Below are 14,369 nucleotides of genomic sequence, written 5' to 3' on the forward strand. Positions count from 1 at the left end.
TTTGTAGACCACACACCCTGCGACTATAGGAGATTATGTGTTAATTGAATTGGAACATTTCATTGGAAAAAATATTTTTAATTTTGTCATTGTCCAAAACTTCTGGTGGTTCTTTCAGGCTTTCTTCATTATTTCTGCTGGTTGCTTGTGCTCCTGCTGTTGCTCTGCTCTGTTGCACTACTTGCTCACAAGAGCAAGATGATCTCTCTGAACCAGAGATTAGAAAGTGGTGCGAGGCATCCATCCAGGTCAGTGAGCCTCGAGATGTTTACAGACCTCTTGTTACATTTGGAGGCTCGTTTCCAGACTCAGAGGCAAGAACTGTGGACGAGGAGCAGGATTCACTTGGAGAAGCACCTCCAAACAGCCCAGCCCACAGAGCCCGTCAGTCTGATTCTGACATCTGGGCGCGGGGCTGAAAAGACACTGTCCTGCCTGGCACAGGGCCTGGCTTCCGCCTTTTCGTCAGCCCTCCAAGCTTCCACGCTCCACATAGATGGAGCAAGCAAAGCAGGCCAAGGGAGCGACGAGGTAAAGCTGGACATCGACAGGCAGTTGCAGGCAGCCTTTGGAGGAAGCCAACTGGCCGCAGTCATCCATCGCCTGGAGGAGCTGCCACCGGGTTCCACGCTAATTTTTTATCGCTACTGTGACCATGAAAATGCCGCATACAAGGAGGCCTTCCTATTATTTACCATCCTGCTGCCTCAGGATGAGGTCAGAGGTGAGCTCAGGTTTGTGGAGGAGATGGTGCAAGACTATCTCAAGGACAGACTGGTGGGCTCCAGCGACCAAATAGCTTTCGACGATATGGACACAGACAAGTATGGCGGACTGTGGAGCCGCATCTCCCATCTTGTCTTGCCTGTGGTGGCCGAGAAGGAAGTCGAGCAGAACGGATGCTGAGGAGGTAAGCTGGCAATTCCAATAATTAAAAAAAAACAACCAAAAAAAACATCAGGAGGACCAGTTCACCTGCACTGTGGATTTATTGCATATACGTCACCTAAATGAAAATGTTAAGCAAAACTAACGTCAGGTAACACTGTTGCTTTCAGTGACTTGTAGATCCACTCCATAATAGCACAGGAAAAGGAAGTGCATGAACCCATACAAACAATAACCCATACAAACAATGCATTTCTGCTTGCTTATTTTGGTCAACATTTTGTTTACTGTATGCGTGCAACCCCTCACATGACAGGTTTTTTTTTTCTAATGTCGTGTGCGCACTTTGCACTGAAACAATTGACCTTTAATCAAGCAACTTATCAGATGATTGACTTTTATTGATAAAACATTTTATATTGTTACAATGTTTATTCTTGTAATATCTTGTTCCCCAGATGATTTTTTTATATATTTGTGTCAATATTTGCGTCAATGGTCTAGGGGAAAAAACACGCTCTTTACAGGTTCTTGATGGTACACATTTGTAAAACTTTTATTTCTCCAGAAGTAACAAAATGTGCCTCTGAGACTGGAGACAAAAAAATAAGTCTTTATTTCAAAACAATATTTTATAACTGTGGTTTGTGCTCATTAAATTTTGACTTGTGAGTGTGGATATGTTGAATAAAGATTATTTTGATAGTTTCGATTCATCATCCGCCCTACTGTAGTCGGTAGACATTTGACATCCTGCCGCACATTCAGAGATCGTTTTGATTTGTAATAGTTTGTATATTGTTTTGTTTATTATTAACTAATTTATGCAGTATGTTGTTGAGACATCTCAACCAGGACTTTCGTGCTATATTCCCACTGTATATGGCTTTGGACTGATAACTAGACACGGACATTGTAAGATGTCTGCATCATTGACTACTGATGATTGACCTTCCCCCCAGAAGGCAAGTGTGACTTCACTATGCACTTAACTCTTTATCAACATGGAAACTTTTTAGTCAGCTTCCCTTGTATGCTCTGAAACAATGCTGTAAAGTATTACCAAAACAACCTATCACCCCCCTGTGCTGACACAAAGATGAGCCGGTCTGACTAGTTCTTCATGTGACTGTAGTTATCATGGAAGATGGAACTATTTAATATCCCCCTATTGCAAACAATATAAAAGGTTCTCTTTTTTTTCTTAATGTCAGTGGAACTATTTTAATAATGCAAAAAAATACATGACATAGTTATCCCAACATATCGTATGTTAAACATGAATACAGCACACTTGATCCCAAAATTACAGTTAGTTAAAATCTTAATCACATACTCTTAATCTTAATCACTGTACTTTGGCAATTGATTTACAATGCAAGCAAATTTAATAATGACAGTAAATGCATGGTGCCATAACAAACATGGACAGCTTTTATAACAGTATGGATTTACTTTCCACTAAAATGTGAGTCAACACAGCCATTGTCTAAAGAGCTAGACAGCAGAACATAAGTGAGTACACTTCCCATTTCTTGGGGTTGGAATTTACCAGAGCTGCACAGGTTGTTAATGGAATCCTCCTCCACTCCTCCATGGTGACCTCATTGGTGGAACTGGAGGAGACATACTTGACCACTCCATCACCTCCAGCTTCCTCAGCAAGGCACTTGTCCTCTTAGAGGTGTGTTTGGGCTCCTTATCATGTTGGAAAACTGCCATGCGGTCCAAGGGAGCGAATCATGCGCTGCTTCACAATGGCACAGTGCATGTTGGAATTCATGTTTCGCCCCACTGAACCGCGGCTCCCAAGTGTCGGCAGCACTCATGCAGCCCCAGACCATTTTGTATGATTCAGTATTTGTTGAAATTGTTTTCACCAAAATTTAGCATCAGTATTGTACATCGTCTTGGCTTTTGTACAATATTGCATGAAACAAACTACTGTAGTCCATTTGACCTGTACTGTGTCGTTCCACAAAATCGAGTGCCCAAACAAAGCACCCTACGTGTTGCTGACTCATTGTGCATTTTTTTAGTGCGTGTGACTGCTAAATAAGTGTCAGCCATTTAAGGCGGTGAGAAACAGTCAGGATGTATGAGAAGTCCACAACAATACTGTACGTTCCATCCATTTGTCATTTTTAATTATTTCACATTTTCAGTATGTAAAACTGAGTGTCTAGTTACTTCATTTTTTGTACGTTTCGTTTTTTGTCTGAACTTTTGGTACAAATAAACAAAAAGCCCAGGTACGACTTTACTTAGACAATAATGGCTGTGTTTCGACTCGTTTTCAGTGGGTAGTTAATCTATTCTGCTCTAGAAGCTCTAGAAAAGTATATCAATTTCTGTCTCAAGACAATATAAAAAAAAAACACTTGCTGAAATGTGAGGGGTACTCACTTTTGTGCAATAATTTATATTGGCTTAGTACATACTGTATACTATGTAAGTCATGTAACAGTTGTAATGCTAAAGAAGCAAAAGTGTGGCACAGGCATTCGTATTACTGCGTGAAAACATACAACAAATGGATCAATGTAAACAGCATCTAATACATTGACCCCTGTGAGATGAAGTTTTGTTTCCTTCCCTGTTGTGTCGTCTCGCCTGGACTCGGTCGTCTGAACATGGTCTTCAGATGACCCCAGAATTTGACACCCACCAGTGCGTAAAAGACAGGGTTGAGGCAGCAGTGGGAGAATGCCAGGAGCCGGCACACGTAAAAGGCGTAATCAAGGCGTATACTTATGTTGCACTCTTCAAACGGCGGAACCAAATTATCGCTCAAAAGGCGGAGAAAGATCACCACGTTGTACGGAACCCAGCCCAGGAAGAACACGGCCACAATACAGAAAACTAATTTAACCGCTCGGCTCTTTATGTGGGATCTGCTTCTTGTCATTCTCCAGAGTATTTTACAATAGCAGAATGCCATGACCACTAACGCCACCAAGAAGAAGATGTTCTGTTGGCAAACAGCAACCTTCTCCCACAGGACATCCGCATATTCACATCCCAGGGAGTGATGGTCCTCCTGGGGGATGGAGATGACTGTGCTGAAGAGCAGTGAGGGCACAGCAGCTCCGACGCTGATTATCCACAAGACAATGGATATGAAGACCCCTGCGCTTGTGTTCTGTGGTCTCAGGTCAGACAGCGGTCGGACCACCGTCAGATACCTGTAGATGGTCATGGCGGTCAGGAAAAGAACGCTACTGTAGAAGCCAATGAAGAAAACAAACGTGATCACTTTGCAGAAGATCTCATGAATCAGCCATCCCCAGATGTCATACACGGCCCAGAAGGGGAGGCCGCTGGTGAAGACCAGGTCGGACAGGGCCAGATTGAAGATGAAAATGTTGCTGAGGGACTTGAGGTTCTCATACAAGGCCAAGATCACTAGGACGAGGATGTTGCCCACGAGACTCAGCGTGACCACGACAAAGAAAAAAACAGGAACGACGATGGACCCGAATTTGACCACATCGCCTTTTTCACATATTTCATTGTCATAGTCATAGTCATATGAAGAGTCATTCATTGCTGTGCCTAGAAAACAAGTTATAGCTTGTATTTTGCAGTTGAGATTAAATGTTAAATATTGAATATAAAAAGCATTACTTACCCATTGTTTTTATGGCTCTGATGTTGTTCCACTTTCACACTCCAGTCCTGAAAGAAAACCTACCACAGGATGCATCATATTCTCACGACTTGATGTGTTTCCTGTTCTTGTTTTTTTTAACCGCTCCCATGATTATGCAGTATGAGTGAACTGTGTGATTGTTTTGACAGAACAGTTTTGCTTTACAACAGGTGAGTCTGGTATACTTCTCCTGTTCCAATTGCATTGCAAATTTATTGTTAAGACCGCCAAACAGAACATGGTTAGAAGGGTGACAGACCAAGAAGAAAGCAGCATTATAGGTCACACCATTAACTGTGTTCGGTGTCGGAGTAGGGGATATTAGACATTTCAGGTATCAACTATGTGAGTAATGGTCTCACCTTGGCCACCCCAAAGAAAAATGTCTGGCTCCGCCACTGGGGCCCGCCCCACTATATGAGAAGCACTGGGTTAGGGGAAGAGAAGGGACCAAGATGAAGCCACAGATGATGAGAGCATCCACTTCCGCCTGAGGTCACCAAACGCAATGTCCAGCAAGCAGGCCCTCAGGCAGACCGCTCAGTGCCCCGGAGGCCAAGGCTCCGCCACAGGCCGCTCCCTGCAGAGGAGACAAAGCACCGCCACCGCAACTCCCCTGTGCACCACCCTGATGAGAGACCAGTGAGGCTGCATTGCGCAACTCCACCTCATGTGCTTCACGGAGACGTGGCTGAGTGAACTTTCTCCGGACTCACACGTCACACTGGACGGATTCCAGCTGGTACGAGCGTACAGGAAGGCAACGGAGAGCGGTAAGAAGAAGGGAGGGGGAATTGCTGTGTTTGTGAATGATAGATGGTGCCACCCGGGACACATCTATGTGAAGGAGCAACTGTGCACCAGAGACGTGGAACTGTTAGCAGTTAGCATGCGGCCATACCACCTTCCGAGGGAGTTTTCACATGTTAATGCTATGACTGTGTACATCCCCCCCCCCCAGCGGTCGCTGCTGCAGCTATAGAGCAGATCCACACCATCATCTCTCAACTTCAGAACCAGCACCCCCAATCCCTCCTCCTCATCTCTGGTGACTTCAATCATGCTTCCCTGTCCTCTGCTCTTCCCACCTTCACCCAGTATGTCAAATGCCACACTAGAGACAATAAAACTTTGGACCTCCTGTATGCAAACATCAAGGATGCATACACCTCATCCCCCCACCCCCCGCTGGGTCGTTCTGATCACAACCTCGTCCATCTCGTCACAGACTACACTCCAGTAGTGAATAGACAACCCCCTGTGAAGAGGCCTGTGAAGCAGTGGTCTGAGGAGAGCAGTGCTAGGCTCAGAGACTGCTTGCAGACAACAGACTGGGAAGCGCTCTGTAGTCCCCATGGCAGTGACGTTGACAGCATGACACACCGCATCACAGACTATATCAACTTCTGTGTGGAGAACACTGTGCCCTCCAAGTTGGTGCGGTGTTTTCCCAACAACAAACCCTGTGTGACCTCTGAGATTAAGGCCCTGCTGAATAAGAAGAAGAGGGTCTTCAACTCGGGGGACAAGGAGGAGCTGTGCAGAGTCCAGAGGGAACTCCGGCATAAGATCAGGAAGGGGAAGGACTGCTACAGTAGGAAACTGGAGAAGCGGCTGGAGGAGAATAATGCCAGGGAAGTCTGGAGAGGCCTGCAGACCATCACAGGCCATGGTAAAGGAGTGGGGAGAGACCAAGCCTGTGGGGACAAGATCTGGGCAGATGTCTGCCCCCCCTCCCTCCCCTACCAACTCACCACTCCACCCCCACAGCCCCATCCCAGCCATCCTCTACCCCCCTCTCCATAACTGATGATCAGGTGAGGAGTCAGCTGAAGAAGATCAAGGCAAGGAAGGCCCCGGGACCGGACGGCCTCAGCCCTAGAATCCTCAAGGACTGTGCTGACCAGCTCTGTGGAGTGTTAAGGCACTTGTTCAATCTCAGCCTGAGCCTGAAGAAAGTCCCGGCCCTGTGGAAGACCTCCTGTGTGGTCCCGATACCAAAGACACCGCGTCCCAAGGAGCCTAACCACTTCAGGCCTGTTGCCTTGACCTCTCACCTGATGAAGACCGTGGAGAGGATTATCCTGCAGCACCTGCGACCCATGGTGGGCACTCAGCTGGACCCCCTGCAGTTTGCTTACCGGCCTCAGATTGGAGTGGACGACGCAGTGATCTACCTGCTGCACAGATCACTGCTACACCTGGAGGACAGCAGGAGCGCTGTGAGGGTCATGTTTTTTGACTTCTCCAGTGCCTTTAACACCATCCAGCCATCACTACACAGAGTGAAGATGGAGAGTGTGGGAGTAGACCAACACCTGACTGCATGGGTTATAGACTACTTCACCAACAGACCACAGTATGTGAGGCTCCGTCACTGTGTGTCTGACATGGTACTCTGCAGCACAGGTGCCCCTCAGGGTACGGTGCTCTCCCCTTTTCTCTTCACCCTCTACACCTCGGACTTCACACACAACTCCACACAGTGTCACATCCAGAAGTTCTCCGATGACACAGCCATTGTGGGTTGTGTTTCAGAGGGGAACGATCTGGAATACAGGACGGTCATCAGGGACTTTGTCAGCTGGAGTGAGCTTAACCAGCTGCAACTCAACACCAGCAAGACAAAGGAGATGATCATTAACTTCCAGAGGAAAACATCTCACTTCACACCGGTGAACATCCAGGGAGCGGACATAGAGTTGGTAGACAGCTACAAATTCCTGGGTGTTCACCTTAACAACAAACTGGACTGGTCCATCACCACCCACGCCCTCTACAAAAAGGGCCAGAGTCGCCTCCACCTGCTGAGGAGACTGAGGTCCTTTGGTGTGTGCAGGACTCTTTTACGGACCTTTTATGACTCTGTGGTGACCTCAGCCATCTTCTATGCTGTGGGTTGCTGGAGAGGGGGCAGCACGGACAGGGACAGGAACAGGATCAATAGGCTGATCAGGAGAGCGAGCTCAGTCCTGGACAGTCCTCTGGACTCCGTGGAGGAAGTGGGGGAGAGAAGGATGATGAGAACTGATGTCTTCATATTGAACGCACCCCACTTTTGAGCACAATCTAATAGAAGCTATAAAAAATGGCTTTTACATTGGTTTTTTTTTTTTTTTTAAAGCATGACATGCAAGACCATATTGTTCTAATTTGCTAGAAACAACTCATGGTCCAAAGCATGCCACATTATGTGTCAGACATGGGAGATGTAGTGTTACGGTATGGGTATGTTATTTATGAAATGTGAAAAGCTAATTTTTGAGCCAATGATTTGGAGAAAGTGGAAGGGAAAACGTAACATGCAGAGGTAGATAAAGCTGCTGGATGCTGACCGCTCATGTTACTTGAAATGCTGCCTTTGCCATCTTGTGGCGTTAATAAAAACCACATCAGAATATTGTCTACAGCCACAGATGTTAACATTTTTTGACCCATCACTAATTATAGACACTGGCAGTTATTTATTTTTGTAGACCACACACCCTGCGACTATAGGAGATTATGTGTTAATTGAATTGGAACATTTCATTGGAAAAAATATTTTTAATTTTGTCATTGTCCAAAACTTCTGGTGGTTCTTTCAGGCTTTCTTCATTATTTCTGCTGGTTGCTTGTGCTCCTGCTGTTGCTCTGCTCTGTTGCACTACTTGCTCACAAGAGCAAGATGATCTCTCTGAACCAGAGATTAGAAAGTGGTGCGAGGCATCCATCCAGGTCAGTGAGCCTCGAGATGTTTACAGACCTCTTGTTACATTTGGAGGCTCGTTTCCAGACTCAGAGGCAAGAACTGTGGACGAGGAGCAGGATTCACTTGGAGAAGCACCTCCAAACAGCCCAGCCCACAGAGCCCGTCAGTCTGATTCTGACATCTGGGCGCGGGGCTGAAAAGACACTGTCCTGCCTGGCACAGGGCCTGGCTTCCGCCTTTTCGTCAGCCCTCCAAGCTTCCACGCTCCACATAGATGGAGCAAGCAAAGCAGGCCAAGGGAGCGACGAGGTAAAGCTGGACATCGACAGGCAGTTGCAGGCAGCCTTTGGAGGAAGCCAACTGGCCGCAGTCATCCATCGCCTGGAGGAGCTGCCACCGGGTTCCACGCTAATTTTTTATCGCTACTGTGACCATGAAAATGCCGCATACAAGGAGGCCTTCCTATTATTTACCATCCTGCTGCCTCAGGATGAGGTCAGAGGTGAGCTCAGGTTTGTGGAGGAGATGGTGCAAGACTATCTCAAGGACAGACTGGTGGGCTCCAGCGACCAAATAGCTTTCGACGATATGGACACAGACAAGTATGGCGGACTGTGGAGCCGCATCTCCCATCTTGTCTTGCCTGTGGTGGCCGAGAAGGAAGTCGAGCAGAACGGATGCTGAGGAGGTAAGCTGGCAATTCCAATAATTAAAAAAAAACAACCAAAAAAAACATCAGGAGGACCAGTTCACCTGCACTGTGGATTTATTGCATATACGTCACCTAAATGAAAATGTTAAGCAAAACTAACGTCAGGTAACACTGTTGCTTTCAGTGACTTGTAGATCCACTCCATAATAGCACAGGAAAAGGAAGTGCATGAACCCATACAAACAATAACCCATACAAACAATGCATTTCTGCTTGCTTATTTTGGTCAACATTTTGTTTACTGTATGCGTGCAACCCCTCACATGACAGGTTTTTTTTTTCTAATGTCGTGTGCGCACTTTGCACTGAAACAATTGACCTTTAATCAAGCAACTTATCAGATGATTGACTTTTATTGATAAAACATTTTATATTGTTACAATGTTTATTCTTGTAATATCTTGTTCCCCAGATGATTTTTTTATATATTTGTGTCAATATTTGCGTCAATGGTCTAGGGGAAAAAACACGCTCTTTACAGGTTCTTGATGGTACACATTTGTAAAACTTTTATTTCTCCAGAAGTAACAAAATGTGCCTCTGAGACTGGAGACAAAAAAATAAGTCTTTATTTCAAAACAATATTTTATAACTGTGGTTTGTGCTCATTAAATTTTGACTTGTGAGTGTGGATATGTTGAATAAAGATTATTTTGATAGTTTCGATTCATCATCCGCCCTACTGTAGTCGGTAGACATTTGACATCCTGCCGCACATTCAGAGATCGTTTTGATTTGTAATAGTTTGTATATTGTTTTGTTTATTATTAACTAATTTATGCAGTATGTTGTTGAGACATCTCAACCAGGACTTTCGTGCTATATTCCCACTGTATATGGCTTTGGACTGATAACTAGACACGGACATTGTAAGATGTCTGCATCATTGACTACTGATGATTGACCTTCCCCCCAGAAGGCAAGTGTGACTTCACTATGCACTTAACTCTTTATCAACATGGAAACTTTTTAGTCAGCTTCCCTTGTATGCTCTGAAACAATGCTGTAAAGTATTACCAAAACAACCTATCACCCCCCTGTGCTGACACAAAGATGAGCCGGTCTGACTAGTTCTTCATGTGACTGTAGTTATCATGGAAGATGGAACTATTTAATATCCCCCTATTGCAAACAATATAAAAGGTTCTCTTTTTTTTCTTAATGTCAGTGGAACTATTTTAATAATGCAAAAAAATACATGACATAGTTATCCCAACATATCGTATGTTAAACATGAATACAGCACACTTGATCCCAAAATTACAGTTAGTTAAAATCTTAATCACATACTCTTAATCTTAATCACTGTACTTTGGCAATTGATTTACAATGCAAGCAAATTTAATAATGACAGTAAATGCATGGTGCCATAACAAACATGGACAGCTTTTATAACAGTATGGATTTACTTTCCACTAAAATGTGAGTCAACACAGCCATTGTCTAAAGAGCTAGACAGCAGAACATAAGTGAGTACACTTCCCATTTCTTGGGGTTGGAATTTACCAGAGCTGCACAGGTTGTTAATGGAATCCTCCTCCACTCCTCCATGGTGACCTCATTGGTGGAACTGGAGGAGACATACTTGACCACTCCATCACCTCCAGCTTCCTCAGCAAGGCACTTGTCCTCTTAGAGGTGTGTTTGGGCTCCTTATCATGTTGGAAAACTGCCATGCGGTCCAAGGGAGCGAATCATGCGCTGCTTCACAATGGCACAGTGCATGTTGGAATTCATGTTTCGCCCCACTGAACCGCGGCTCCCAAGTGTCGGCAGCACTCATGCAGCCCCAGACCATTTTGTATGATTCAGTATTTGTTGAAATTGTTTTCACCAAAATTTAGCATCAGTATTGTACATCGTCTTGGCTTTTGTACAATATTGCATGAAACAAACTACTGTAGTCCATTTGACCTGTACTGTGTCGTTCCACAAAATCGAGTGCCCAAACAAAGCACCCTACGTGTTGCTGACTCATTGTGCATTTTTTTAGTGCGTGTGACTGCTAAATAAGTGTCAGCCATTTAAGGCGGTGAGAAACAGTCAGGATGTATGAGAAGTCCACAACAATACTGTACGTTCCATCCATTTGTCATTTTTAATTATTTCACATTTTCAGTATGTAAAACTGAGTGTCTAGTTACTTCATTTTTTGTACGTTTCGTTTTTTGTCTGAACTTTTGGTACAAATAAACAAAAAGCCCAGGTACGACTTTACTTAGACAATAATGGCTGTGTTTCGACTCGTTTTCAGTGGGTAGTTAATCTATTCTGCTCTAGAAGCTCTAGAAAAGTATATCAATTTCTGTCTCAAGACAATATAAAAAAAAAACACTTGCTGAAATGTGAGGGGTACTCACTTTTGTGCAATAATTTATATTGGCTTAGTACATACTGTATACTATGTAAGTCATGTAACAGTTGTAATGCTAAAGAAGCAAAAGTGTGGCACAGGCATTCGTATTACTGCGTGAAAACATACAACAAATGGATCAATGTAAACAGCATCTAATACATTGACCCCTGTGAGATGAAGTTTTGTTTCCTTCCCTGTTGTGTCGTCTCGCCTGGACTCGGTCGTCTGAACATGGTCTTCAGATGACCCCAGAATTTGACACCCACCAGTGCGTAAAAGACAGGGTTGAGGCAGCAGTGGGAGAATGCCAGGAGCCGGCACACGTAAAAGGCGTAATCAAGGCGTATACTTATGTTGCACTCTTCAAACGGCGGAACCAAATTATCGCTCAAAAGGCGGAGAAAGATCACCACGTTGTACGGAACCCAGCCCAGGAAGAACACGGCCACAATACAGAAAACTAATTTAACCGCTCGGCTCTTTATGTGGGATCTGCTTCTTGTCATTCTCCAGAGTATTTTACAATAGCAGAATGCCATGACCACTAACGCCACCAAGAAGAAGATGTTCTGTTGGCAAACAGCAACCTTCTCCCACAGGACATCCGCATATTCACATCCCAGGGAGTGATGGTCCTCCTGGGGGATGGAGATGACTGTGCTGAAGAGCAGTGAGGGCACAGCAGCTCCGACGCTGATTATCCACAAGACAATGGATATGAAGACCCCTGCGCTTGTGTTCTGTGGTCTCAGGTCAGACAGCGGTCGGACCACCGTCAGATACCTGTAGATGGTCATGGCGGTCAGGAAAAGAACGCTACTGTAGAAGCCAATGAAGAAAACAAACGTGATCACTTTGCAGAAGATCTCATGAATCAGCCATCCCCAGATGTCATACACGGCCCAGAAGGGGAGGCCGCTGGTGAAGACCAGGTCGGACAGGGCCAGATTGAAGATGAAAATGTTGCTGAGGGACTTGAGGTTCTCATACAAGGCCAAGATCACTAGGACGAGGATGTTGCCCACGAGACTCAGCGTGACCACGACAAAGAAAAAAACAGGAACGACGATGGACCCGAATTTGACCACATCGCCTTTTTCACATATTTCATTGTCATAGTCATAGTCATATGAAGAGTCATTCATTGCTGTGCCTAGAAAACAAGTTATAGCTTGTATTTTGCAGTTGAGATTAAATGTTAAATATTGAATATAAAAAGCATTACTTACCCATTGTTTTTATGGCTCTGATGTTGTTCCACTTTCACACTCCAGTCCTGAAAGAAAACCTACCACAGGATGCATCATATTCTCACGACTTGATGTGTTTCCTGTTCTTGTTTTTTTTAACCGCTCCCATGATTATGCAGTATGAGTGAACTGTGTGATTGTTTTGACAGAACAGTTTTGCTTTACAACAGGTGAGTCTGGTATACTTCTCCTGTTCCAATTGCATTGCAAATTTATTGTTAAGACCGCCAAACAGAACATGGTTAGAAGGGTGACAGACCAAGAAGAAAGCAGCATTATAGGTCACACCATTAACTGTGTTCGGTGTCGGAGTAGGGGATATTAGACATTTCAGGTATCAACTATGTGAGTAATGGTCTCACCTTGGCCACCCCAAAGAAAAATGTCTGGCTCCGCCACTGGGGCCCGCCCCACTATATGAGAAGCACTGGGTTAGGGGAAGAGAAGGGACCAAGATGAAGCCACAGATGATGAGAGCATCCACTTCCGCCTGAGGTCACCAAACGCAATGTCCAGCAAGCAGGCCCTCAGGCAGACCGCTCAGTGCCCCGGAGGCCAAGGCTCCGCCACAGGCCGCTCCCTGCAGAGGAGACAAAGCACCGCCACCGCAACTCCCCTGTGCACCACCCTGATGAGAGACCAGTGAGGCTGCATTGCGCAACTCCACCTCATGTGCTTCACGGAGACGTGGCTGAGTGAACTTTCTCCGGACTCACACGTCACACTGGACGGATTCCAGCTGGTACGAGCGTACAGGAAGGCAACGGAGAGCGGTAAGAAGAAGGGAGGGGGAATTGCTGTGTTTGTGAATGATAGATGGTGCCACCCGGGACACATCTATGTGAAGGAGCAACTGTGCACCAGAGACGTGGAACTGTTAGCAGTTAGCATGCGGCCATACCACCTTCCGAGGGAGTTTTCACATGTTAATGCTATGACTGTGTACATCCCCCCCCCCCAGCGGTCGCTGCTGCAGCTATAGAGCAGATCCACACCATCATCTCTCAACTTCAGAACCAGCACCCCCAATCCCTCCTCCTCATCTCTGGTGACTTCAATCATGCTTCCCTGTCCTCTGCTCTTCCCACCTTCACCCAGTATGTCAAATGCCACACTAGAGACAATAAAACTTTGGACCTCCTGTATGCAAACATCAAGGATGCATACACCTCATCCCCCCACCCCCCGCTGGGTCGTTCTGATCACAACCTCGTCCATCTCGTCACAGACTACACTCCAGTAGTGAATAGACAACCCCCTGTGAAGAGGCCTGTGAAGCAGTGGTCTGAGGAGAGCAGTGCTAGGCTCAGAGACTGCTTGCAGACAACAGACTGGGAAGCGCTCTGTAGTCCCCATGGCAGTGACGTTGACAGCATGACACACCGCATCACAGACTATATCAACTTCTGTGTGGAGAACACTGTGCCCTCCAAGTTGGTGCGGTGTTTTCCCAACAACAAACCCTGTGTGACCTCTGAGATTAAGGCCCTGCTGAATAAGAAGAAGAGGGTCTTCAACTCGGGGGACAAGGAGGAGCTGTGCAGAGTCCAGAGGGAACTCCGGCATAAGATCAGGAAGGGGAAGGACTGCTACAGTAGGAAACTGGAGAAGCGGCTGGAGGAGAATAATGCCAGGGAAGTCTGGAGAGGCCTGCAGACCATCACAGGCCATGGTAAAGGAGTGGGGAGAGACCAAGCCTGTGGGGACAAGATCTGGGCAGATGTCTGCCCCCCCTCCCTCCCCTACCAACTCACCACTCCACCCCCACAGCCCCATCCCAGCCATCCTCTACCCCCCTCTCCATAACTGATGATCAGGTG

The 14,369-nt window shown here is 45.8% G+C and overlaps 4 protein-coding genes across 6 annotated transcripts in view; 2 read left to right on the forward strand and 2 right to left on the reverse strand.

The window, feature by feature from the left end:
- fyco1a (FYVE and coiled-coil domain autophagy adaptor 1a) overlaps window positions 1-14,369 on the forward strand; it is a 42,313-nt gene that overhangs the window by 710 nt on the left and 27,234 nt on the right. The gene's annotated exons all lie outside the window — the stretch shown is intronic.
- Window positions 1,074-4,789, reverse strand: LOC129189175 (chemokine XC receptor 1-like). 2 transcript variants are annotated; one of them, XM_054790593.1, is made up of 2 exons: window positions 4,520-4,789; window positions 1,074-4,383 (listed from the first exon to the last, which is right to left on the reverse strand). In XM_054790593.1, the coding sequence occupies exons 1-2, from the start codon at window positions 4,521-4,523 to the stop codon at window positions 3,443-3,445; spliced, it is 945 nt and encodes a 314-aa protein (XP_054646568.1). In that variant the 5' UTR covers window positions 4,524-4,789; the 3' UTR covers window positions 1,074-3,442. The 2 variants fall into 2 exon arrangements, with proteins under 2 accessions (XP_054646568.1, XP_054646567.1); XM_054790592.1 differs by having other exon boundaries at window positions 1,074-4,443.
- LOC129189176 (torsin-1A-interacting protein 2-like) lies at window positions 7,726-12,346 on the forward strand. Its single transcript, XM_054790594.1, has 2 exons — window positions 7,726-8,919; window positions 11,542-12,346. The coding sequence occupies exon 1, from the start codon at window positions 8,208-8,210 to the stop codon at window positions 8,913-8,915; it is 708 nt and encodes a 235-aa protein (XP_054646569.1). The 5' UTR covers window positions 7,726-8,207; the 3' UTR covers window positions 8,916-8,919; window positions 11,542-12,346.
- On the reverse strand, window positions 9,083-12,798 carry LOC129189174 (chemokine XC receptor 1-like). Of its 2 annotated transcripts, none has more exons than XM_054790591.1 (2): window positions 12,529-12,798; window positions 9,083-12,392 (listed from the first exon to the last, which is right to left on the reverse strand). In XM_054790591.1, the coding sequence occupies exons 1-2, from the start codon at window positions 12,530-12,532 to the stop codon at window positions 11,452-11,454; spliced, it is 945 nt and encodes a 314-aa protein (XP_054646566.1). In that variant the 5' UTR covers window positions 12,533-12,798; the 3' UTR covers window positions 9,083-11,451. The 2 variants fall into 2 exon arrangements, with proteins under 2 accessions (XP_054646566.1, XP_054646565.1); XM_054790590.1 differs by having other exon boundaries at window positions 9,083-12,452.

This window comes from Dunckerocampus dactyliophorus, chromosome 10, assembly GCF_027744805.1.
Source record: "Dunckerocampus dactyliophorus isolate RoL2022-P2 chromosome 10, RoL_Ddac_1.1, whole genome shotgun sequence".
Classification (NCBI taxonomy): Eukaryota; Metazoa; Chordata; class Actinopteri; order Syngnathiformes; family Syngnathidae; genus Dunckerocampus; species Dunckerocampus dactyliophorus.